The 26226-nt window shown below is 53.9% G+C and overlaps 1 protein-coding gene across 2 annotated transcripts in view; it reads left to right on the top strand.

Moving 5' to 3' along the window:
* ZMAT4 (zinc finger matrin-type 4) overlaps window positions 1-26226 on the top strand; it is a 48825-nt gene that overhangs the window by 7092 nt on the left and 15507 nt on the right. For both annotated transcript variants that reach the window (XM_079328841.1, XM_079328840.1), the window contains exons 2-4: window positions 7513-7614; window positions 19198-19287; window positions 23708-23864. In XM_079328841.1, coding sequence (XP_079184967.1) covers window positions 7513-7614; window positions 19198-19287; window positions 23708-23864 — 349 coding nt within the window. The remainder of the gene's footprint in view (window positions 1-7512; window positions 7615-19197; window positions 19288-23707; window positions 23865-26226) is intronic.

Here is a 26226-nt window from a genome sequence, read left to right as displayed (position 1 = left end):
TCACCATGCCCATCCCGCCCCGAGCCCATCCCGCCCCGTGCCCATCCCGCAGTGCCCATCCCTCACCATGCCCATCCCGCCCCGTGCCCATCCCGCCCCGTGCCCATCCCGCCCCGAGCCCATCCCGCCCCGTGCCCATCCCGCCCCGTGCCCATCCCGCCCCGTGCCCATCCCGCCCCGTGTCCATCCCTCACCGTGCCCATCCCGCCCCGTGCCCATCCCGCCCCGAGCCCATCCCGCCCCGTGCCCATCCCGCCCCGTGTCCATCCCTCACCGTGCCCATCCCGCCCCGTGCCCATCCCGCCCCGAGCCCATCCCGCCCCGTGCCCATCCCGCCCCGTGCCCAGCGCACAGTGCCCATCCCGCCCCGTGCCCATCCCGCCCCGAGCCCATCCCGCCCCGTGCCCATCCCGCCCCGTGCCCATCCCTCACCGTGCCCATCCCGCCCCGTGCCCATCCCGCCCCGTGCCCATACCTCACCGTGCCCATCCCTCACCGTGCCCATCCCGCCCCGTGCCCATCCCGCCCCGTGCCCAGCGCACAGTGCCCATCCCGCCCCGTGCCCATCCCGCCCCGTGCCCATCCCGCCCCGAGCCCATCCCGCCCCGTGCCCAGCGCACAGTGCCCAGCCCGCCCCGTGCCCAGCGCACAGTGCCCATCCCGCCCCGTGCCCAGGTGTGGGTGTGTGTTTTTGTTTTTGGGAGCTCCGTTTCCATGGTGACTGTGGCATCACGGCAGCCTGGCTGTGCTGCTCCCCGCGGTCCGGCGGTGGGAAGGGTGACAGGGGACAGCCCTGTGCAGCTGCAGAGCAGGCTGGGCTGGGCAGGCATCCTCCCCGGGCTGGGCAGGCATCCTCCCCAGGCCTGCCTTCTCAGGGGAATCTGCTCCTGCAGGAGCTGAGTTTGGGTCAAGGTCCCTCGTGCTGAGCCCTGATGCACCTGCACCCGTCTCTCCCCTCTGCACCCGACTCCTGTCTCGGGTGCAGACCCTGCAAACCTGCACAGCTCTGCTTTAACTTCCCTTCAGGAGCTCTCTGGGCTGTCCCCACCGTGAGGGTTGAGCTGTGCCACCTGGCCGTGCTGGAGTCAGTGACAGAGCCCCGTCCTTGAACTGTGCAGGACACGGCATTGACACCCTGTGGCATGAGATGTGATTGCTCTCCCTTGAGTTATTACAAACTGTATTAAAACAGTCACAATATATCAATCTCGTTTTTTAAAAAGGTATTTTTATTCAAATAAATGCGTTTGCAATTAAACCCTGCTACAGAATGTCGTGTGAATAATCAGAAAAATTCATGTGCTTAGTGGGATGGTTGCATTTGTAGGGAAGGAATGATGCTGCTGGCAGGACTGCAGCGTGGCTCCCCCTGAACTTGGCAGTGCCCTTCCCTCGTGTCCCCTGAGGCACTCGGGGGCATGGAGGGCTTGTCTCCGCTGCTCCTTTGCTCTCTGATGCTCTGACTGTAATTTGCGTTTTGTTCCCACTTCAAACAGGCGTCAGGTCACAAAGTCTCTGGCTGGGTTTAGTGCTGCACGTAGGCTCGAGTCTCTTGCCTTTGCTCCTGGTTCAGGTGGGGCTGCAGGGCACACCTGGGCCCCTGGCCCTGCCCTGCTCTGCCTGCAGGGAATTCCTGCCTCTCCTGGCTTCCCTCTGCCTCAGAGCACTGCTGTTCCTGATGTGTTCATCAGGCTGCTCTCTTGGTTCTATTTGTGGAAATGGTACCTTGATGATGAGGTGAGGAGATGGGAACATCTGGCAGCTTTCTCGCTGGCCCAGAGCTCATGAGTCTTGGGAAATCAGCAACACGTCCCTGGCAATTTCCTCCCCACAGCAGCAGGAAAGCTGAGAGGCTCTTTTCAAAAGCACCATCTCCATCCATGGAGAGGGCACTGCTGTTGTGTCCTGGCAAACACAGGATCCCAGAATGGTTTGGGTTGAAAAGACCTTAAAGATCCTCCTGTTCCAGTTCCCTGCCAGGGACAGGGACACCTTCCACTAGCCCAGGTTTCTCCTGGCCTGTCCAGCCTGGCTCCTTGGGCACTTCTACCGAGAAGTCAACCCCAGTAAATATCAGCTTGCCTGGTTTCAGGGTTGGAAATGGTGTGAAGTGAGGCACTTGGGGTGCTGAGGCTCTGTGTCCCCATGTTCTCCACAGCCTCTCCTCTCTGCTGACACATGCAGCAGCCACGTGCAGGATCTCTCCTGCTCCCCAGCTCATGCCACACACAATCTTGTTCTGATTTTCAGGGCTCCAATAAAGCGTGTCAAAATGCATCAAAGGCTCGGTGCAGAAGTGAAGCAAATTGACTCTGTAGAGGGTTTAGGGAGTGGAGGGAGTTGGGATAAACCCCAAACCAAACAAGAACTGCAGGGAAGGTGGAGCATGGTGGAGACAGCAGATGTGAGCACAGCTGGAGGGATGTGGAACATCTTTGATTCGGCAGAGGATGGGAAAACCTGAAAATAGAGCTCACATCCTGTGGAGGTGGGCTCCTAGGGACACACTGCCATGGCTCTGGGACTCAGGATTGTCTGAGCTCTCCTGCACTGCCCTGCTGCACCTCTGGGCCTGTGAAGGGACAGCAAGCAGACTCAGGTGAGGTTCAGGCTGTGAATTTGGGCTCTTGCAGCAGCTGAGGCTGGGCTGCAGGTCCAGTCATCACCATGGGCTGTCCTTTCTGTCTGTGCTGCCAGGGAGAGCCAGAGCACAGCATTGCCTGGACTGCCCCATGCCAGCCCTGCTCCTGGCTGCTGGGGCCTCCAGCACCCAGCCTGTCTCAAGGCAATCAAAGCAGGAGGAGAATTTTGCTCATGGGACAGGCTCAGCCATTGTCTTGTCACGCTGGGAAATCAGGCACTTCAAAAGGCAGTTTTGCATTTCTTCAGATGCCTCGATGTAAGTGCAGTGACAGAGTTGCTCAAAGCACATTAATTATTAGTAAAGGCTTTTTCTCTTTTTATTGCAAGACAAATTAAACAACAGACGAAAACAGGAGGTGTTACATGAGATGTTAATCCATGTGAGAGTGACAGCAGCAAAAGCCACAAATAATTTATAACATGAAAATCAGGACATTTAATTTTTGGCTTGTTGTTGGCGTTTGGCATCTGTACACGTGCTCAGTTGCCGCTTCTCTTGAGCTCCAGTGGCTGTTAATTTTGGAAAAAGTGATTATAGGCCTTCAAGAGTAAATCACATAAGAGACCACAATTTTTTTAGCTCTTCTTGACTGGAAAAAACCAAGTTGCTGAACCCTGTGTTTCCTGTGGCCCTCCCTGTCCTCGACTAGCAATAGAAGAAATGAGTGTGTCCAGGAATTTCAGGGCACCTCCAGCACTCTCCTGTGTGCCAGGGACACATTCAGAACGTGACCCCACCTGGGGGGATTCAGCTGCTGAAAGCATTTCCTTGGAAAGGAATTTGGCTTTGCACGGTCTCTGATGTCAGCTGTGGGTTGCTATCCCTAAAATCAGTGCAGCTTAGTTTGCACCTCAGTGGACATTGCCCAAACCTGGTGCCAGTCTGATCAAATGGATTTTTCCCTGAGCTGCTACAGTCCCTGAGGCTGCTGAGGGCAATGGAGCCATGTGGCTCCAGGTGTTGCAGGGAGGGTTTGTGGCACCTGAGCCGTCCCTGGAGGTGGGCAGGGCTGTGGGTCTGGAGCAGGGAGGGCACTGGCCCTGCAGGGTGGCACAGGAGGCTGAGATAACCCCACTGGAGCACACAGAGCAGCTGCCATCTCTGTAGAGACCCCCCCATGTCCCCACCTGGGGAGCCAGCAGGAGCTCCAGGTGTTAATCTCAGGTGCTCCTCTCGGTGTCAGCGTGTGCCCAGGTGACAGGGTTATGGCCCCCACGTTAATTCCTCAGTTGTCAGCAAGGAAAGTCTCTGAGAGCATTGAGGGCCGTGTCCCACCCTGCCAGCCCTGTGGCTGCCCCGAGTGCCCCTCACAGCCAAGGACGTGCTGGTGGCTGGGGCAGCAGCCCCCCCTCCCCTGCTGCGTTCTGGCAGATGGGTGGGGGAAGAGCAGCTGGGGCTGGGCAGTCCTGGAGTAGCTGGGCATGTGTGGGCAGGGAGAGAGCCACAGTGGTATTAAGTGATTAGAAATACATAAATATTAATTGCTTGTGAACTCCCTCTATCACACTTGCAGGCAGAAGAAGTTAATAAATCACTGCTCGGATTAACCCACAGAAGGGCAATGCAGAATGTATCTGAGATGAGGCAGAAATGGGGAGGGGGCTTTTCTGGAGAAGGGGGAGTGCTGGTTTTAGGCAGGCACCCACAGCACGGAGCTGTGTTCTTCTCTTTTCAGGCTTGTGTCTGGAGCCTGCCTCCTGCTGCAGGGGGAGCCTCATCCAGCCTGCCCGTGGCATCCTGCCCCTGTCCTGGAGGCTGCAGGTGTTTGGTTCCTGCACAGATCCCCAGGGAAATCCAGCCCTGCACAGATCCCCAGGGAATCCCAGCCCTGCACAGATCCCCAGGGAAATCCAGCCCTGCACAGATCCCCAGTGAAATCCAGCCCTGCACAGATCCCCAGGGAATCCCAGCCCTGCACAGATCCCCAGGGAAATCCAGTCCTGTACCTTCCCTGAGCTCTGTGCAGGTGCAGCCAGTGCCACCCTGGGCACTGGGGCAGCTTTAAAACCTCTGTGCTGGGGAGGGGTATTCACCTCACTGCCCCTGCATGCATTCCTGCATTCATTCATCTCACTGCCTCTGCATGCAGCCATGCATTCACCTCACTGCCTCTGCATGCAGCCATGCATTCATCTCACTGCCCCTGCATGCATTCCTGCATCCATCTCACTGCCCCAGCATTCCTGCATGCATCTCACTATCTCTGCATGCATTCCTGCATCCATCTCCCTGCCCCTGATTCCTGCATCCACCTCACTGCCCCTGCATGCATTCCTGCATTCACCTCACTGCCTCTGCTGCATTCCTGCATTAATCTCACTGCCCCAGCATTCCTGCATTCATCTCACTGCATGCTACCTGGACATTCTTTGCCTGCTTTTGCTCCTCTGTTGCATTTCTGTGGGACAGGTAATTATCTGTTTTCTCAAGTGTTTGAATTTAAACTTGTCCTGGGGCTGTCTTGGTTTCAGTGGCAAGTTTGCAAGGGTGATTTCTATAAATGGGTACTGGTAGTGTGTGGAAATCTTCCTTGCTAAGGTGAATATATTATTTTTTGTCAAAATTTAATTTTGCCTAGAGCAGCTATTGTTACCAGAGCTTTCTAATTATTTTAAGTAGCCAAGCTTACATATGCTTGAATCCTCCCAGCAGTTTAGCCTAATATATTCATGCAAAAGCATGAAGGAGGTATTGCTTCCATTTGTTCTTTTGTTCTTCCTAATCCCCATTCCTCTCTGCTCTGCCTTGCTGAACTTCCCATTGCCATGAAAAAGCAGCAGTGAAACCCTGTGCCAGAATCCCAATTACCCAGTTACATTTCTGTGCCTGGACAAGGGACCCTGCCATCCTGCAGGCTTTGGCAGTCCTGGGGACACAGGGGGCTTTCATTGTGCCAATTCTCCCCTGTGCAGAGTGCTCATCCAAGCTCAGAGCTGCTCCTGGGACAGCAGGACTGGGAGCAGGGCAGGAGAGCTCCTATCACGTCTGGCTGTGCTATGGGTGTGTTAAGTGAGGCTCTCCTGCTCCAGAGAGACTTTATTAGGTAACTCGAATATTTACACATGAATTGAGGTGAACCAGAGTCACATCAGCAGCAGAAGCACCGTGTTCTGCTGGTGCTGAACCTGTGATATGGGGGGGACACGTCCCACACCTGTGTCAGAACGTGCAGCTTGGGGAAAAAGCCTGAGATGCAGCTCCTGGATAAGCCTGTTCAGCCCCTGCTGCCACAAAGGAGGACAGGCGATTCCATTTGAGGAAAATAGACTTGTGCTCTGTTATCAGAGCACAGAATGCTGAACTAACACTGAGGAGCTTTTGATTTACTCTGGTTTTTGCAGTGAGGGTTTGTGCCAGCGTTGCAGGCTGCATGCAGATGAGGGTGGTGTTACCTGTCCCTGCCTTGGTGCTGGATTCAGCTTTAATGAGATTCTTGGTTTGCTTCGTGTCAATCTCTTGGAGTTAAGTGCCATTACTTCCTCCCACTTTGTTTTGCCTTTGATGCAATTTTGCAACACTTCTTGTATTCCTAAAAGGGTCTTTTGGTGTCTTTGAAAGTTTCTCAATGCAACATCTCTCTGGACAGAGTAAATGAAGATTAAAACTAGGCAGATAGCAGGAGAAAACAAGCAAACGTCTTTGTGGAATCAAACGGAGAGCAGGGCAGCAGAGGAGCTCTAAGATTTGTGTTTTTGTCTGGTGAACCAGAGCACCTGAGCAGACCTTTTCCTGAAACTGGGGTCTCTCCAGGCTGGCAGTCTCTGGTGTCAGCTCAGCTGCTTTTCATGGGATATGCAGAGGCCACGGTGGCTGTGGGGGTTTGGGATAAGAGCTCCCCTGCACAGCCCAGCAGAGACCACAGAGCCTTTCTCCACCTGACTCTTCTGCTGATCAGATCTCCTACCTGCTCACTTCCCTGTTACTTTTCTTCCCAGTCTGTGGAATGAACTCTACAAAACCTGTGTTATCAGTCTTCATTATGCTGAGGTTTGTTATGATTGTGAATTAGTAGATTTTATCTTGGCATTAATGAAGACACCAGACTTTCTTTTCCCTCTTACTTTTCATAGGGGTTGGTTTTAAATATTCTCTCTTTGTAGCCTTTTCTGTTGTTTTTTGGCTGTGCTTGGGTCCAGTCTGTTGTAAGCCTCAACCTTCCTGACCCACCCCTTGATTGTGGGCTCAGACCTGTGTACCTGCAGGGGCAGGAGAAGGCTGTGAACAGAGGAGCAGCTTGTTCCTGTGAATCAGAGCACTGAGAAAGCTGGTTTTAAAGGTGCAAGTGTCCTCGTAGAAAGTTCTGGGCAACACATAAATATTTAAACAGCATTGGAGAACATCACAGCCCAGTAAATCATCCAAACAATTCTCTTCCACATCTAAACTGAGAAATACAACAAAGTGCTCTTCCAGCTTAAAACCACCTTCCTGCAGGTTGTGATGCTGTTTGCCTTCTCTATAAAAGTCTTTATGAGCTCTTCTATTGTTGTATAACCAGTGGTCAAGCCCGTTTTGAGCGGTGAGCAGCCTCTGCCACAGCTGGTTCTGTGTGTGTGTCTCTGGACAGGGCAGGGGAGCAGCTCACAGGTGCTGAGCAGGAGCCATGGCACTGTCTGTGCCTGTGGCACTCAGAGGAGGGCTGTGCTTGGCCCCTTGTCCAGCTGCTCTGCCCCAGCAGCTCCCAGGCACTGCCCAGGGCAGGGGAGTGAGCACTGGCACTGTTGGTGATAAACCTGAGTGGAGGGGACGGGGCTGTGCTGGGGCTGTGCGTGTCACCTTTGCACCTGGGTGACACTGCTGGGCCCCTTGTCAGACACACCTCCTGCTCTCTGTGTCTGATTGTGCTGTCTCCTCTCTGTCGTGCCCAGATGAAAGCCTCTGACAGCGACCAGGAGCTGTTCACGGAGAGCTACTGCAAGGTGTGCAGCGCCCAGCTCATCTCCGAGTCCCAGCGCGTGGCCCATTACGAGGTAGGCGCTTGCTGGTCTGCCCTGTGCCCCAGCTCTGCAGCTCAGGAGCTGCTCTGGCTGGGCAGCTCACCCTGCCCCTGCTGCCCCTGCTGCCCCTGCTGTCACTGCTGCCCCTGCTGCCCCTGCTGCCCCTGCTGTCACTGCTGCCCCTGCTGCCCCTGCTGCCCCTGCTGCCCCTGCTGCCCCTGCTGTCACTGCTGCCCCTGCTGCCCCTGCTGCCCCTGCTGTCACTGCTGCCCCTGCTGCCCCTGCTGTCACTGCTGTCACTGCTGCCCCTGCTGCCCCTGCTGCCCCTGCTGCCCCTGCTGCTGCCCCTGCCGCCCCTGCTGTCACTGCTGCCCCTGCTGCCCCTGCTGTCCCTGCTGCCCCTGCTGCCCCTGCTGCCCCTGCTGTCCCTGCTGTCCCTGCTGCCCCTGCTGCCCCTGCTGTCCCTGCTGCCCCTGCTGTCCCTGCTGCCCCTGCTGCCCCTGCTGCTGCCCCTGCCGCCCCTGCTGTCACTGCTGTCCCTGCTGTCCCTGCTGCCCCTGCTGTCCCTGCTGCCCCTGCTGCCCCTGCTGTCCCTGCTGTCACTGCTGCCCCTGCTGCCCCTGCTGTCCCTGCTGCCCCTGCTGTCCCTGCTGTCCCTGCTGCCCCTGCTGCCCCTGCTGCCCCTGCTGTCCCTGCTGTCCCTGCTGTCACTGCTGCCCCTGCTGCCCCTGCTGTCACTGCTGTCCCTGCTGTCACTGCTGCCCCTGCTGCCCCTGCTGCCCCTGCTGTCCCTGCTGCCCCTGCTGTCCCTGCTGTCACTGCTGCCCCTGCTGCCCCTGCTGCCCCTGCTGTCCCTGCTGTCACTGCTGTCCCTGCTGTCACTGCTGCCCCTGCTGCCCCTGCTGTCCCTGCTGCCCCTGCTGCCCCTGCTGTCACTGCTGCTGCCCCTGCTGCCCCTGCTGTCCCTGCTGCCCCTGCTGCCCCTGCTGTCCCTGCTGTCCCTGCTGTCCCTGCTGCCCCTGCTGCCCCTGCTGTCCCTGCTGCCCCTGCTGTCACTGCTGTCACTGCTGTCACTGCTGTCACTGCTGCCCCTGCTGTCACTGCTGCCCCTGCTGCCCCTGCTGTCCCTGCTGCCCCTGCTGCTGCCCCTGCTGTCCCTGCTGTCACTGCTGCCCCTGCTGCCCCTGCTGCCCCTGCTGCCCCTGCTGTCACTGCAGCGCTGTCTGCTGCATGTCTGGCTTCCTCTTGTTTTTGCCAAGTCAGCCTGCAATTTGATCAGGACTCAAGGAAACACAGTTAGCAAGGAGAGCAATTAAGAGAGCAGCAAAACAAGCTCAGGTGGTATTAAATGTGCTGCACTGAGGCTTGCTGAGTAGGAATCACTGATGGTGCAGAGAATAGATGAGAGTTTGTGAATGTATTTAAGCACTTAAGAGGTAGTGAGCAATGAATAATTAGAAAGGATGGATTATTAGAGACATGTTAGAACAGCAATTAACAGCACTGCATATCTTCAAAACAAACTTAAAAATATTCCTATTAAGCAAGGAGGAAATTATGGAGGGATATGTAAAATCCTTCGGGGAAGGATAGCCACTGCCTGGGTGTAGATCCTGCCACGGTGAGGGGCTTTGGGAGGTGGGAGAGCAGAGGTTCTCAGGGTGAAAGGCAGGAGAGGGCAGGGTCGCTGTGTGGTGCCTGTGCACAAGGGACTGTCCTCCCCTGAGCATGGGAGATGCTCCAGCCTGTCCTGGGGGACCCCAGGAGTGATGCATGTCTGCATTATCTGTATTGCATGCTTTGTATATAGAGAATAAACTATATTAACTCTGTATAATCATCATATATAATATTGATGTTTGGATAATATGGAATTGGTGGTCTGGGAGGTCTTCTCCAACCTGAACAATTCTGTGATTCTGTGTGATGAGCCAGGGATGAGGGACTCACTCCCAGAAGGTGTGTTTTGCTTCTGGTTTTGGTTACATGGAAACTTCCAGTGTCTGCAGAGCTCCAACAGATGCAGAGTTTGTGCACAGGGACCTGGAAGATGGAGTTATCCCAAGCATTTGCTTGACTCGAGTGTTCTGCAGTTGATTTACGAGGGAGACAATTGTGAGGCCAGTGGAGAACGTGCAGGAAGCTCAGTGTCCATGATCTGAGGATGCTGTGCTGCATTAATTAACAATGGGAACAAGGATGTACGTTTGTTGTAGGGCACTTTACAAGTCTGTTTGGTGAATTTCTCAGGAGCTCTTAGCTGCTCCTCTGGCTGCCCTCTGCATGCAGCAGAGATCCCTGGCAGCTCGGGGAAGTGAAGGCTGCAGTTTTAGGGACACCTTCCAGATCTTGGTGCTGGGCACCACGGATGCCAAGTTTTGCCTACAGGAGCATTGCTGCAGAGCTGGTGAGCCACAGGGTGCTCAGCCAGCCTCTCTCTGCGCCTGTCGTGGTGGCTACCAGCTGAATCATTAATTCATAGCAGATGTTTTGGAGATGTGGAAAACAACACTGCTTTCTGTTGTATATTTTAGCGTGAGGTGTTGTGCTCGTTTGTCATCCGCTGTGAAATCCCAGCAGACGCCGTGGATGTCGGCACAGAAATGTCATTCCCAAGGCCTGGAGGGTTGTGTAACACAGCAGAGCCCTGGGGTGGGGGGCTGGAAGGACCAGCTGGGGTCCCCTGGGGTGCCCCTGGCCCCTGGCTGTGCCACACCTTGCTGCTCTGCACAGGCAGCAGTTCCCTTCTGTCACACTGTCACTGTGGGGCTGATCTGTGGGGCTGATTCTCCTGGTGACCTTCTGCCACCCTGGTCCCAAGAGGTGAGAAGGTGAAAACCTGCCCTGAGGTTTTCTGGGGAGGTGGAGCTGGGGGCTCCACCCTGCCTGAGGCTGCCAGCTTTTGCTGGCATTGGTTAATAGCAGGAGTCTAAAATTCACTGTTTCCTTCTAATTATCAAAGTAGCTGGTCACAATTTTCACACCTTTCTTTTTATTTTTTTTTTCCTTCTTATTTTTAGGAAGTGCTGTGTATTTAAAACCTGATTTTTTTCATAGGGGAAATATGAACTTCAGGATTTTGTGCAAATCCTTTTCCAGGAGCCCTGGGGTGGCCCGGGGATGCTGAGTGCCAGGCTCTGTCTGAGACGGGTTTGTCTCGGGCAGCAGAGCCCTCATCCTTCTGAGTGAGCCTGGAGAGAAAGGGAATTGATCCTGCCTCACTAGTGCAGTCAAGGGAGCTCTGCAGCCCCTGTGCCAGGGACTGGAATCTTGGCTCTCTGTGCATGCAAAATAAGACATTTCTCTGTAAGGAAATAGAGGGAAACAGCCTATGAAAGGGGGACGTTTTTATCTTGCCAAACAGGAATAGTCGGTTCCAATCGCTGTCTCATCTCCTTCTCCAAATCACCAACCAATAACTTTTCTTCTGTGCTGCTTTGCCAGGAATAAAAAATGATTTTCTGCCAGTCACGCAGTATTAAGCGATATCATTTCCAAGGGCGAGCGGGTGGGGAAGCCACAGAGGATCAGAGTGTTGCAGCAGTTCTGCTCTGACACACTGCAAACCTGCCTTTGTTCCACTGTGCCTCTGGCTGTGCCTGATGTGCCACGTCTGAAGCTGCCAGGACCTGCCCTGCTCTCAGAGGTCACCCCGGGACAGAGCTCAGCCCAGGAGATTGGCTGGGCTTGAGCTCCCAAATGAGCAAAATGGGGAAATGCCTTAAGGAGCTGGGTGCCCACAGCACCTCCAGGGCTGGTGGCAGCTCCTGAGCCATGAGGAGGAGAGGAGGCAAATCCTGCTGCTTGGTGCTGATGCTCAGCAGAGTGTGCATTTGCATATTTTAATTCTGAAGGCAAATTGATATTTTAATTTGTCCCCTGAAGTATCAGCAAACTCGTCTCCCTTCTGTTTCTGGAGCAAAGCAGTGGAGTGTGTGTGCCTGAGGCAGTCCCTGGTGGCTCTCACTGTGCTGCTGTGCCATGCCAGGTGTCCCCCAGGTACCTGCTCCCTTTCCTGCTGGGGAGGGACAGCGGGGTGCCTGTTTGGGTGAAGAACCCAAAGCTGCAGGTGATGGGAGGGTGTTTCACACCTTGGTTGCAGGGGTGACAATGTGCTGTGCTTCCTGCAATGCCATTCAAAGTCTGTGCCCCAGAAATGAATGTTTTCTGTATCTCTGCATCTTTCCTTCCTCTGGAGCTGGAAGCCTCTTTGGTGCTGAATTCTCTCTGGATTACCTGTAATTTAACACTTCCTTCCAGCTCTGTCTTTGAGAGAGGTTGTATTAATCACTTTGGTGAGCTGCTCAGTAAATTAAAAAGCTGAAACAAAGAGAGCTGAGGTTTCTTAGTTAGCTCTGAGTCCGTATCTCTATGTAGAAGAGTTCACAGCCATTAGGAAGATGTTAACATTTATTTTCATGTTTCCCCTTGAAAATCCTGCAGGAAAATTACCTCATATATACAAAGTCACTCTCAGATTTCACCCTGAGCTGCACATTCATCACCACATTTGCTCCTCAAGCTGCTGTAATGCTCTTCTCCATTTTCTCCATAATCTTTATTGCTTCAGATGCTCAGAGAGTGCCTGGTTCTTGCATTTAAGATGCAGGAAGATGCCAGGTCTGGAGGAAGAGCAGCCCAGGAGGGGCTGTGGAGTGTCTCACCTTATGGGATGAGCAAATGCTGCTTGGATGCTCCTGGTGGAGCAGCAGGGGAGGGCAAAGTTATTAAAATTCAAACGCAGAATAAACTGGGGAGAGCAAAGCAAGGGCCATGGCCTTTGGCTGCTCTGCAGAGCTGTGCTCTGTGGAATTTCTGCTCTGTCTCTGGAGAGGGGCAGCGAGTGCCCTCCACAGCTCCTCCTGGTCTGCAGTGCTGCTGGGGTTAACCTGCTCCCAGGGCTGTCCTTGGCTGGAAACACGGAGCCAGGGCTTGTCTGAAGGAATAATAAACATTGTTTACTATTGGCACATTAGTGCCTTAAGGATCGAGGCGTGTGTGCTCAGAGCGGCGGTCCTGTGTCTGAAATATTAATGTGCTGCAAGAGCACATACTCTGTTTAACAAAATAAATGCTGTGCTAGAAAGCAAGGAGCTGGAGTGCTGCTTCTGCTCCCTGTGAGATGCTGCTGGTGTTTGCAGGATGGGGCAGAGGGGAGGCTGTGCTCTAGTGTGGCCACAGGCTGCCCAGGGCTGTGTTGGGTTCTGCTGCTGGCACTGGGCGTGGGAGGGAGCCTGGCATTTGCTGGCCATGATCTCTGGTGTGTTCTGCTGCTCACCTGCCTGTCTGGTGTGCTCTGCTGCTCACCTGCCTCTCTGGTGTGCTCTGCTGCTCACCTGCCTGTGCTGTGCTCTGCTACTCACCTGCCTGTGCTGTGCTCTGCTGCTCACCTGCCTCTCTGGTGTGTTCTGCAGCTCACCTGCCTCTCTGGTGTGCTCTGCTGCTCACCTGCCTCTCTGGTGTGTTCTGCAGCTCACCTGCCTCTCTGCTGTGCTCTGCTGCTCACCTGCCACGCTGTGTTTGGGTGGCAGAGGCATTCAGAGGATGGAGGAGCAGGGGACACTGCAGTGTGCTGTCCTTGCCCAGCTGCTGCACTCTGCTCTGCTGGGGTGCTCATGCTTTGGGTGCTGCTCAGGCATTGCTGTTATCCTGCTGCTGTTCCACAGAAGAACCTTGGCTTGAGGAGGAAAACCTAAAGAGAGCATATTTGTGTTGCAGAGAGGGTGAGGGTGCTGCTCTGTCCTTTTTGTGTGCACATGCAGGCTTGCTGTGGATATTCCTTGGCAGTTTGTGTTGTGGTAACAGCCCCAGGTAAAATACACTGAATAAACGTGGCCACCCGTGGGGGAGATGGGTGGCTGCAGGTTTTGGGGCACGAGGCTCGTGTTCCTCTGTGCACACAGGATGCATCAGTGGGCTGTGGGAGCAGTGGAGATGGGATGGGACTTTACAAGGCTCTGTGTTAGTACTCTGTTGTCAGCCTTAATGGCTGAACATTATTTTTAATGCACTCCCAGTGTCGAAATCTATTGCTAAACAGGAACAGCAGAGCAGATGAAGCCCTGTGCAGAGCTCCCTTCCTGGGTACTCCTGCACAGAGCCTATTGCTGTCTAAAAATAGCTGGAGTTAAAAGGTCCTTCAGAGCAGCAGTGAAACACTGGGACCCCAGGGTTAGCAGTGGAGAGGCATAAGGGAGGTCACCTCAAAGCTGCACGGAATAAAGCAAAGCAGAGCAGAGCCTGGCCAGTGTCCCTGGGGCACGATTCTGCCCTCCTGCAGCAGTGCATCCCGTCCTGCTGCACAGAGGGCACCTGTGCAGCCATTCACTCTTGCTTGCCCTGCAGCCCCTGTTTGCAGGGGGCTCTGGCTGTTTGGGATCTGTGTCCTGTCACTGTGTGTGTGTTGTGGCAGAGCCACCCCGTGCTGGGGCTGCTCCAGGCAGCGACTGCCACTGGGGCTGGAGCAGGGATTTGTGTCACACAGGGAGGGTGGAGGGCAGCAGAGCACAGCACACACTCTGTTTGTGTTAACCCTTGTGCTGCCTGCCTGGTGCTGGGGCTTGGGGCTGTGCCAGCCACACCTTGGGCATCCATGCCCCAAAGCAGCGTGGCTGGGATGAGGCACTGGGGCTGCAAGGGTTTGGCTTGGTGTGTGGAGAGCATCTCAGGAGTTCCCAGCCTGCTCTCTCTGTCCCTGCATCCCCTTTCCCTGGCACGTTCACAGAATCACAGAGTGGGTTGGGTTGGAAGGGACCTTTAAAGGCCAAGTCCAAGCCCTGCCAGGAGCAGGGACACCTTCAGCTCAGGGAGGTGCATTGCCTGGAAAAATCCCATAATACCAGCAGAGAAGGAGATGCCTGGTTGCACTTGTGTAGAGGTAAGATGCACCTGCAGAAGGATTGTGAGGCAGTGGTTTAAGGAGGGGCTGCCAGGGGTTTGGGGAGCAGCAGTACCCGTGGTGCTGAGCCCAGCTGCTCCTGCCCTGCTGCTCTGGCCACAGCCCCAGGAAGAGGGATTTCCCCTCCACAGGGCACCCAGCAGAGTGTTGGACAGGAGATACTCTGACTACAGTCAAAACCAACATGGGAAGCAGTAAAGCTAAGGATCACAGCTGAAATGGTGACTCCTGGGACAGAAAATCATGCTGAGGATCCTCAACTGGAATCAGCCTGGTGATCACAGATGTAAGGAAGTGGAGCCAGTGATTGCTTGGCTGAATGGATCCTCAGTAGTTGCCTTATTGTGCAAACAAATCAATGTCCAAAGCAGTGATGTGGCTCTCTCTGCTTTAGGGCAGCCAGTTTGATGGGGGTGCAGATTCAGCTGAGCACTCGGGAATTGCAGATACATATCTGTGTGCCCAGGAAGGCAAAAGCATGAGCAGACACTTTTTAAAACATTAACTCGTGGAGGAAAAAGGGTAAGTTGATAGAAATGACCATAAATTATAAATGAGGCTTTTCAAAAATTACAAAGGGAGAAAAAGGACATTGGCATCCAGCAGTGTCTGGAATAACAGCCGGGGAGTTCAGCTCCGCAGCGAGCCACAGGGATCTTGACAATGTTTGTTGTGTGGGTAGTAGAGGCAGAAAAGGGAAGGCATTTGCTGAAAATACTTCTCCTGTCTATTTAAAAAACGCAGAGGATGTTGTTATATCACAGAGGAAGGAATAGCTTGGTCCCATTCCAACAGAAATCAGGAGGGCTGTTGGGCAGCGGCTCCGCTCCAGAGTGGTGCTGTCTGGGTCAGCAGTCCAGCAGCTCCCAGGTGGGTGCTGAGTGAGCTGGCACCTGCTGTGCCATCACTGCTGACCCTCTGTGCCCGGGGAGCTGCAGGAGGATCCCAGGAGGGAGCAAGCACAGGGCCACGGCAGTGCCAGGCCAGCTTGGCACAGCTCTGGGCACAGCGTGCTGGGCACAGGGGCTGCACGGGGGCTGGGGAGCTGGGCCAGCCAAAATAACTTCCTCCCTTTTGATGAGATTGCAACTAGGGCCAATACAGATAATAAAATTGGTGTCATCATGTGACTGCGTGTTGCATGGCAATTTAATTAAGAAACTGCCAGCGCACAAAAAAAAAAAAAAAAAATCAACACAGTGTACACTAAAAGGATTAAACCCAACCAGTGGCCTTCTGAAAAGGAATTTATTAGAGACTGGGAGAAGCTGCAGCCATTTGGGCTCCGTGGTGGTTCCTTCCTGCCTCTCATGCCTGTGTGCTGTGTGCTGTGCTCCTCAGCGTGGGGATGCAGCCCTTGGCTGGAGAGGAGCTCACAGAGCAGGAGAGGAAAGCTGAGCTGCCCAAAACCATAAAGCTGGCAGCACAGCAGGAGCAAGGATTGATGAAGGGATGTATGGGGAATAGGGAAATGAGATTAGATGCTAGCACAGCCCGAGGGGAGCTGCAGAGAGAGTTGGTTTGAACCTGACAGGAGATGGGAAGAACCCTCACAAGCAAAAGTGCTTCAGACTGGGTCAGCTGGAGCCTGTGGGGCACAGTGGGGGCCATGGGGGGCAGAGAGGGACCCCTGGCCACAGCCTGGGCAAGGGAAGATCTGTGTGTCCGTGTGTCAGTGTGTTTGTGTGTCCATGTCTGTGTGTGTGTCTGTCTGTGTGTCTGTGTGTGTGTCTGTATCTCTGTATCTCTGTGTCTCTGTTCCCTGGCCACCCCAGGCTGCAGTGGCTCAGCTGGTGGCTGCTGGCCGTGTGCAGGTGATGGTCAGTGCTCCCCAGAGGGCATGAGGAGCCCCTCCCTCCATCAGATGGGGTGAGCAGGGCTGTGCATCCCAGACTCATCCCAAATTCATCCCAGACTCATCCCAAATTCATCCCAGACTCATCCCAGACTGGCAGGGCAGAGACCTCTCTGCCTGCTCCTGCTGCTTGCTCCAGGCACAGCAGGCTGCAGAACCCAATTCATGCAAAATCTAATTGTATTTCATTGCACAATTTAGCTCTGCTCTGCCCTTTTATGTTTTAGGGTTGAATTGCCTGAACTTTGCTGTCTCTGCCACGATCTTCAGTGTTAGAGTAGATTTGATAGAGATGGAAATGATCCATTTGTTTACTTTTATGATGAGCCTTACAATAGCAAATGAGTTTGCAATGCAGAACTCTGCAGCAGCTGTGTGAAAACAGACTCTGAGCTCCCTGCATAGTCAGGGCTGATTTTCAAACCTGCAGTGTTAAACCAGACTTAGTGCCTTTAAAAGGTGCTGTTCCCACTAGAGACCAGCAAGTGAAAATGTCTTTGACACAACACTTTGTACAGCTACAAAAGAAATATTCCCATGCCCAGAAACACCTTGTTGCAGCCAGAATGAGGCGGTGGCTGGTGGAGCAGTGTGCTCCTTCTGCTCTCTGGAGTTACAGAAGGGACAAGGCTGTGCATGCAGTGAGATGGGTCAGGGTGGGAGCTGGAGGTGCCCTAACCCCAGTTCATCCCAGTTTTGTGGCTCCTGTTCCTGGCTCTTCCTTTGCCCCTTTGCTTTGCCTGGCCCTTGCCCTCCCTCTGCCTTGGGGCTGCAGGTTTTTGGTGGGAGAGGATAACCAGCAGTGCTGTTTGTGAGCAGCACACTGGGAATGATCTCTGTGCTCCTGCCTGCTCCTGCTGGGCTGTTGGGATGATAAATACACATGTAAATGTAGAAAATGCCAGAGATAAAATGGATGACAAATGGGCTGTGCTCCCTCTGCTCCACGGAGGGAAGGAGATGCTCCCACATCCGCGCCGAGGCCAGGGATGATTTTAAGCTCTGCTTTTATGATCCTAAGATAATAAGGTTGCATAAGGAGCTGTGTAGTTTTGAGTTATGCCAAACATAAGGAATTTCTTCACCTTGGCTTTCATGAACCCGAACAAATGTGCCAAGGAAGGTGAGAGGTGTTTTACAGAGGGCTGAAGCTTTGCTGGGCGCGTTTCTGGTGCAGCTGAGAATGGGAGGGATGATTCCTCTTTCCATCCCTGCAGCTCAGAACAGCTCCCAGCGCTGTGCCCTGCTCTGAGCTGGCTGTGGCTGTGTGTGGGCACCGTGACGTGCTGGGTGCAGGCACTGGGGGAAGCTCGTGACTGTGGGGAGGGGGCTGGGGGGGTGGGTGCTCTGCCTCTGCTGTGCTCCAGAGCTCTCAGCTCCTGCCTGCTGCCTCCTCGGGTTACCCCAGATCACCACAGCAGCTCTAGGTAGAAAGGCTGTTTATCACAAAGCACATCTTATCACAAGGCACATCAGTCTCAACAGGCAATGGCAAAGCAGTGGCAAAAGCCTGTGGCTAAAAGCACCAACTCTCCCCATACAAACTCTTATATAGGATTTTTCCTACAAGCTAAGATGCAAACTCAGACCACCACTCCTTAACCTATTAGAATTCCAGTTTCTTAGCATGCCAGGTTACATATAAACTACTCATACAATCTGTCTTGTTCTATCTAAAAAATGTCAGCAATATTCTTACTATAACTCTATTATGTCTCAGTCCTGTCTACCACTCTGGGCCTGGAGCTCCCACTGAAGATATCAGTGTGTTTCAACCTTCACTGGAACTCACTCTGCTGCCCTGGCATTTGAAACCTTTCACTTACTAAAAGCATTAGAATTCACCCTAAAACTTACTAACTTACTTCTGCTTAAATGTCTACTTTATGTGTGAGTGGCTTAATATACTTCAATTCATCCAAGGGAATTAATTCAATCCCTGCACTCTGATTTCCCTCTGAAGAATTCAGAGAGACCCCTGACTCAGTGACTCCAACAAGTGCCCAGGGAAGGATTCAGCTGAGAAAGGTCCCATTTGCTACATGCAGCAGGGAGGCAAGCTGGGGACACATATTGGACATTATTTATCTTGACTGATTCGCTCTGTGGAAAAAATTATTGCATCGTCACATTTCTGCATGGGAATACAAATATAGCTGCCTGCAAATTTAGCTTCAAGTTTACACCACAGGAAAAAGAATGTTCCAGAACATGCTAATGATAATTTAATATTTTTAAATTGCAGCTCTGTGATCTGAATGATAACATTACAGTGCTGCTGTTGTTTGGGGCAGTTGGAAAGGGGGATCCAAAGGAAACGTGCACAGTGGCAGCTCCCTGTGTGTGCAGCTATTTTGTGGCTGCAGGTTTTTCTGACAGGACCTGATGCAAGTCAGGGTTTTGGTGGTTTATGTCTGTGCTCCTGCTTTAAAATCTTCTTTTAAGTCTTGCAAGTCCCAAGGCTTTGCTTTGGCTGCTGCTGGGGGTCTCCTCTGTGCTGCCCCTCCCCTGCCTGCGGGTTCCAGCCGTGCCCAAAGTGAAACCTGCTCCTGTCTCCCTCACGGGGGTTTTATCATTCTGGAACTCTGGGTCTGGTTTGTGTGTGTGCCTCTGACACCTTAGGATGTATTTCAGCTGGGTGCAGAGCTCTGTGAAAATTCTGAGAAGGGCAAATGCTCCTCACCTGGATCCTCCCCCTTTTCTCCTCTGGTGGTGGATATATATGGTTAAATATATATAAATATATATAAATATGGATATACCCATCAGGGGGACGTGAAATCTGTCTGTGGGCTGGGTCAGAGGGCACAGCAGCAGAGCCTCTTGCTCCCTGTAACTGCATTCTCCCCTCTCCTTCCCCCAGAGTCGGAAGCATGCCAGCAAGGTCCGCCTGTACTACATGCTGCACCCCCTGGATGGAGGCTGCCCAGCCAAGAAGCTGCGCTCAGAAAACGTGGGTACCCCCCAACCCTGCTGATCCAGCTGCTCTGGGTCACTGGCTCTGGGCTAGGCATTCTCCTTACAGCCACACACCATCAGGGGCCCGAGGTAACACTTCCACTAGCTGGAATGCAAAGTAACTGGAAATCATTTTCAATGAACTGCACAAGAATTATTATGTGCATCAGCAACAGTAATTGTGTTTTTAGTTATTTGAATGTTCTTTCATAGGAAAAAATATGCTGATGGCAAATACTCAGGGCTTGCTCCTTTTCAGTGCCATGGCTGGTGAGCAGCTGGGGCTGGTGGTGGTGCCTCCAGGGGTGGGGTGATGGCCACAGTGAGGTGCTGGATGGCCACCCTGGGGTCCCCAAGAGCAGTGTGGGGTCCCCAAGAGCAGTGTCACCTCCCCAAGAGCAGTGCCACCTGCCCAGGGCTCTGTGCTCACTGCTCTGGGAGTTGCTGTGCTTTATCCAAGGCTCCTCACCCCTGTTTGCTCTGTCTGCCCATTTGGCCACTGATTCCTCAGCTGTGTTCAGATAAACAAGGGAAGGTGGGGAATTGGAGCAGCTCACAGTTTGTCAGGCAATAGATGGAAGGAGGCTGAATGTTTAAGGGAATTAGGGATTTGTGTCCTTCCCTCATTGTGGGCAGTGTGAGCTGCAGCCAGGCTCCCAGCACACCCAGTTCAGTGTGGCTGGGCTGAGGGCTGCTGATACTCAGTGTGATATCTCATAATTAAAAAGAGAACCATGCAAGTTTTGCCCAAGGAGTCTGAAAGCTCATTAATGTAGTAATTAAAACACTAGAGAACTTTGTGTTGCTCAGATTGCAGATGCAATCTGCCCCTCCACAGGAGGATCTGGCAGTGGTTTTATTGAGTTATTGGTGCCAGTGTGGGCAGTGCCATGGGCAGGAACAGGGTCCTCTGAGGAGTTTGCTTACATCCAGCAAGGAGCCAGGGGCTGCACGTGCACCTCAGCGTGGGGTGTGCAGGACAGAGAACTAATCAGACCTCAAATAAATCAAAGCTGAACTATTTCCCACTGCTTTTGTGAAAGGCAGCACAGAGAAGGAATGTAATTCTGTGTTTGCTGGTGCTTTTGCCAAGGGCTGCCCTAGTGGGGGTGGATTAACGTGTCCTCATGTTCTAGGTGAATGCTAGGCTAGGCCAGACCTAAATTCTAAAATTATTTCTGTTATAAAAATATAGCAGGGAAGATCTGCCAACGTTTACAGCTCCAAGTGTGCCTGTTGCTGCTGGGATGTTACACAAGCCTTTGCATTCAGAGAGAACAGAACTATTCAGGACGTGTCTGGAGCATCCCTGGCACGTCCAGGTGCAGGGCAGTGCACTGACCTTTCCTGAGCTGCTACTTGCTCTTTGGTGATGCCATGGCAAAAACAGGTTCCAGAGTGCAAATGGCCTGAATTTCCTATGGAGCAGCACAGAGAGCAGCTCTTTTACAGCAGCACCAAAAATTAATTCAAATTTAAAAGTTACTTTGCAGCACTTTAATGCTGTGGTTTATGCTGCTGTGTTCTAGGGTTTGTATAATATTTTCTTCTTAGTAGAACTAAGACAGCAGATTTGTATCTGTGGAATAAAAATCCTTGCTTTTCCTGTGGATTGCTTAAGGAACATCCAGCAAAGGACTGCAAGTGCCTTGCCCTGTGTGAGGATTATTTCTTTAGCAGTTTGTTAACAGGCAGGCAGATAAGTGGAGTTAATTTTGTTGGCTATAGGAGACTGGAGCTGCTAATATTACAAAAGGAAGCTCTATGAATTGGGCTGGCTGCAGAGCAGGGAGCAGTGGGGCTGTCAGTGCTGGAGATGGATGCTCCAACTCCAAACCAGTGATGTGTTCTGTTGTGCTCCAGTTTGTATGAAGCTTCTGTGCTGCAGTGTAGGGAAGGTTTTAGAGGCAGGATCAGCTGGAGAAAGCTGCAGAAACAGAATGTGGAGATAATCCTTGGCTGGGTCTGGCAGCACGGGGTTAAGGAGCTGCCAGTGGATTTGCAAGCTCAGAGGGGCTGTGGGTGCTGGGCTGTGCTCGGGGGGCTGGGTGGGTGCAGGACACCCCCAGGGAGCAGCAGAGCCTGTGCAGAGCCCTGTGCCCAGCTGGGGAAGCAGCCCTGGCATTTCAGCACCTGCACCATCCCATCGGGGCTGGCACTGAGCAGGTGACAAAAGACACCCGGGTCAGCTTCCCCCAGGCTCTCTGGTTCCAGGTAAAACAGCCCCTGACAAATGAGAAGGCATAATTACCCTTCAGGGCTGGGTTGTGCAGGAGGGCAGGAGGAGAAGCTGCTCAGGGATGGTCCAGAGCTGGGCAGGCTGAGGGCAGCAGAGCCCAGAGGAGCACTGGGGCACTCCCAGCCGAGGGCTCTGTGTGTAGGGTGGCTGTCACAGCTCTGTCACTGTCTGCAGAGGGGCTCACACACCCCCCAGGGTTTGGGGACCCCCCTCTGCTGCTGGCACACACCTGGTGCTCACCCAGACACCTGGCTGGGCCCGGGGAGCTGCACTGTGAGCTCTGGGTCAGGGGAGTGGGACTCTGCAGGAGCTGGCGGAGGCTCTGTGAGGGGACTTTAATTTTTTATTTCTAATTGCAGTCTAGCTGAGAAAGTAGGTTGAAAAGGGAAAAATGTCACTGAGGAGCAGCCCTGGCAGAGGAAGAGACCCTGGTGCATTAGCACCGAAGTGTATCAGCTTTTCAGACAGCCCTGTTGGAGGCTCTTTATATGTTGCCACTGATGATCAATAGATACTGGAAATTTTCTACTCTGCTCTTAACTTTCAAGTGATTTCCCTTTGAAGACATAAAATATCTTGAGAGAGAGCTATTTAAAAGAAGTGCAAATTGCACTCAGAACAGTACTAATCACCTCTTGAGATTCCTCCCTTAGGTTTGATTTACAGTTATCAACAACAAGAAAGTGGAAATCAGTCGTTTTTCTAAAAGTGCTTTTTTAGGTGAAAACATGACCTTCCAGTGTTGGGCCAGGTGTCCAGTCTGTGCTGGGTTTGCCCAGGGCTGCTGTGGATCCTGTGGAGGGACCTGTGTGATTTCACTCAGTTCATTTGTTCTCCCCCTGCAGGGAGGGTTGTGCCCCCAGCTGTGTCCCCCTGCATGTTTTGGGGTCTCTCCTCATCAGGAGGGAGCACTGGGGGGGTGGCAGGGACAGCTCTGGGTGTGTGACTCCCTCCTGGGAGCAGGAATGGGGGCTGAGGGAGGGAGATGTGCTGGGAGCTGCACAGGGACAGTGCCCCCAGTGCCCCCAGTGCCCCCAGTGCCCCCAGTGCTCCCAGTGCTCCCAGTGCCCAATCCCAGTGCTCCCAGTGCCCCCAGTGCCCCCAGTGCCCCCAGTGCTCCCAGTGCTCCCAGTGCCCAATCCCAGTGCTCCCAGTGCCCCCAGTGCCCCCAGAGCCTCCAGTGCCCCCAGTGCTCCCAGTGCCCCCAGTGCCCCCAGAGCCCCCAGTGCCCCCAGTGCTCCCAGTGCCCCCAGTGCCCAATCCCAGTGCCCCCAGAGCCCCCAGTGCTCCCAGTGCCCCCAGTGCCCCCAGTGCCCCAGTGCCCCCAGAGCCCCCAGTGCCCCAGTGCCCCCAGTGCTCCCAGTGCCCCCAGTGCCCCCAGAGCCCCCAGTGCCCCCAGTGCTCCCAGTGCCCCCAGTGCCCAATCCCAGTGCCCCCAGAGCCCCCAGTGCTCCCAGTGCCCCCAGTGCCCCCAGTGCCCCAGTGCTCCCAGTGACCCCAGAGCCCCCAGTGCTCCCAGTGCCCCCAGAGCCCCCAGTGCCCCAGTGCCCCCAGTGCCCCAGTGCCCCAGTGTTCCCAGTGCTCCCAGTGACCCCAGTGCTCTCAGTGCCCCCAGTGCCCCCAGTGCCCCAGTGCCCCAGTGTTCCCAGTGCTCCCAGTGACCCCAGTGCCCCCAGAGCCCCCAGTGCCCCAGTGCCCCCAGTGCCCCCAGTGCCCCCAGTGCCCCAGTGCTCCCAGTGACCCCAGTGCCCCCAGAGCCCCCAGTGCCCCAGTGCTCCCAGTGACCCCAGTGCTCCCAGTGCCCCCAGTGCCCCCAGTGCCCCCAGAGCCCCCAGTGCCCCAGTGCCCCCAGTGCTCCCAGTGCCCCCAGAGCCCCCAGTGCCCCAGTGCCCCAGTGCTCCCAGTGACCCCAGTGCCCCCAGTGCCCCCAGAGCCCCCAGTGCCCCAGTGCTCCCAGTGACCCCAGTGCTCCCATTGCTCCCAGTGCCCCCAGTGCCCCCAGTGCTCCCAGTGCCCCCAGGCTGGGCAGTGGGACAAGGCTGGGGGGATGAGGAGGGGAGAGCCCTTGGCAGCCCTGGGTCACAGCCTGCACTCCTGTGCTGCTCCTCTCTGCCCACTGTGGCTCTGCTGGGTGGGCTCACGCTCCCCTTTTGTGGTTTGTGTCTGTCTCCAGCAGGGCAGTGACGGTGACTCGGTGGATAAGAACAAATGCTGCACTCTGTGTAACATGTCCTTCACCTCGGCAGTGGTGGCAGAGTCGCATTACCAGGGGAAAATCCACGCCAAGAGGTTAAAACTGCTGCTGGGGGAGCAGCCAGCACTGAAGGCCACAGGTAGGGAGGAGCAGGAGGGGCTGGGGCAGGTGGGCTGGGGAGCAGGGCTGGGCTGGCAGCAGCTGCTCCTTTGTGTTGCTGTCATAACCACCTTTGAAACCTCCTGGTGCTCATTGCTGCCTGCTGTGAGCAGATTAGGGGTTTATCAGCCAGGGCTGCCCTGGTGCAGCCTGTCTCTGCTTCCACACTTCCAGAGGGTTTTCTCAGTGGAAGGCAGTGGCTGCACTGGCTGCAGATAGCCTGGCTTTAATTATCAGCAGTTTAATTATCAGCTCAGCTAATATGTTTAATAAACCTCTGGTGTTGCTGTACAGTACAGAGCATCATCTGCTCTTACCACAGAGGGAAATCCAGGCTTTAAAAACCCTTGGATTGATTGTCTCTTGATTTTTGCCCAGATGGGTTTCATGCTTTCCTCCACAGTGATTCTAATAATGCAGCCTATTAACTTTCACATTTAAAAAGTCAAATGTTGAAATCGGACAATTTAACCATCTCATTGTTTGCTTAACCATAAGTCCCTGAAAACCACCAATAATCTGTGAAAAAAGAAAAACTCCTCAGTGGTTGTGGAAGCAGAAAATGCTTGAACAAAGCACTCACCTTTCTCCAGGAAGGATTGCTGGGCTGGGTCCTGCAGACAGATGTGACCCAGAATTGCTGCCAGTGGCACTTCTCTAGCACAGAACACAAATGGGGCTGAGCACTGGGCCCTGCCTGGCTTGTAAATCCTGGATGGGGTTTGATAAGGGGCTGGCACTCTGGGTGGGGGGTTTTGCCTTTTTAGCCTCTCAGGCTGCAGGCACTGATAGAATATGGTTTGTCCTTTGCCAGGGGGCTTGGGAGCTGTCGGCCCCTTTGCCCAGGGGCGTGTGGCGAGTTGTTAGGAGTGTTTTGCTCAGTTCAACTGGCTGGGCACCAGAGTGTCCGTGGGAGGTGAAGGTCAAGCCCTGGGTCCTCTGGCACCCAGGGACCTGCACAATCCCTGGTGCTCCCGCTGGTCCCAGGTGAGCTGCTGTCAGAGGAGTGCTGCAACTCTGCATGGGCTGATTCCCGTGTGAGGTGACAATTGGGATTCACCCTTCAGCCACAGGGCTGGCTCAGAGCTGCAGCCTTGCATTGTGGTTTTGGTCTCACCTTTTAATCACCCAGCTCAGCCTCAGGAGGCTCTCAGCCCTGCTGATGCTCTGGAGTGATGGGCTCTTCAGCCACCCTAATCACTGCCAAGGAGCAGCTCAAGGACTCTTCACTCTTGCAGCCACTCCACCTGGAAGATGAAGCTGAGCTCAGGAATACATTAATAAGCACCTCCTTGCCCTCCAGGAGTTCTCATGTCCAAATGCCTTTGGACACTGCATTTTTTGGGCTTCCTACAGTCACCCATTAGTTTTCACTGGATTTTGTCCCAGCCCTCTGTGGCTGGCACTCAGAGAGAGCTTTGGAGCCTCCACTGCCCGTGGGTCCTGAGAGCCAACCCAGCACAGCCCTGAGCGTGCTGGATGCTCCTGGGGAGGATATTCTGCTGCTTGATATTCTGGAGTTTCTGTCTCATCAGTCCCGAGGAAAATCACATCTATTCTTAGACCCCTTGCAGAGACCCACGTTCTCCTTCAGTTGCATCCAGATGGAGCCCACATGTCCCGTTCTCTGCCAGTGCTTGCAGCAGGAGAAGTGGCCCAACAGTCGGGCTGCTCACAAAAACCACGTCTCATCCTGACAGTGATCTTCCCCGTGCCTCTGCCGTGCCCTCAGAGGCTTTGTGTCCCCACTGCTGCTGATGAATTCCTCTGGGCATGTCCAGCATCCCCTGTCAGCTTGTGTCCCATCGCCACCACGAGTTAAAAACCAGAGAGCTTGGGGGAGTCACCATTGTCATCATCAATCCCAGCACGAGGAGCTGCAGGTGTCACTCCAGGAAAGTGGCAATGGCCCTGGCTTTGGGACATCAGGAGGGACTGAGCAAATGGCTTTTTGGTTTGGCTGCAAGGATCTGTGCAGCAGGGCTGGAGTTTTAGTCCTAGTTTCTGGGATTTCTTCTGAAGAAAACCGAGTTTCCCCGTGCCCCCTTGTTGTGGCTCGCTTGGTTTCTCGTCCTCATGCTGAGTTTCTGGAGTGTGCCAGTGGAAAAAGTTGGGTGCCTTTTAAATCCAAATTGGAATAAAAAGCTTTGGATGTGAGAAAGAAGTCAAACATTAGTTCATTGCTGGAGTGCTAAAGTGTTTCTAACTTAGTATTTTGCCTCTTGCAGCAAAGTAAGACTTTCTCACTTCCCTCCCACAGCGAAAGGGAACGTAAGGCAGACTGTCATGAGCTATTTAGCATTTTGAAATACTTGAAATAGTCAAACTCACAGCTTTTATGT

Source organism: Erithacus rubecula (genome assembly GCF_903797595.1).
Source record: "Erithacus rubecula genome assembly, chromosome: 29".
Classification (NCBI taxonomy): Eukaryota; Metazoa; Chordata; class Aves; order Passeriformes; family Muscicapidae; genus Erithacus; species Erithacus rubecula.
The sequence above is the reverse complement of the archived record's forward strand: the minus strand, read 5'-3'. Positions and strand labels throughout refer to the sequence as shown.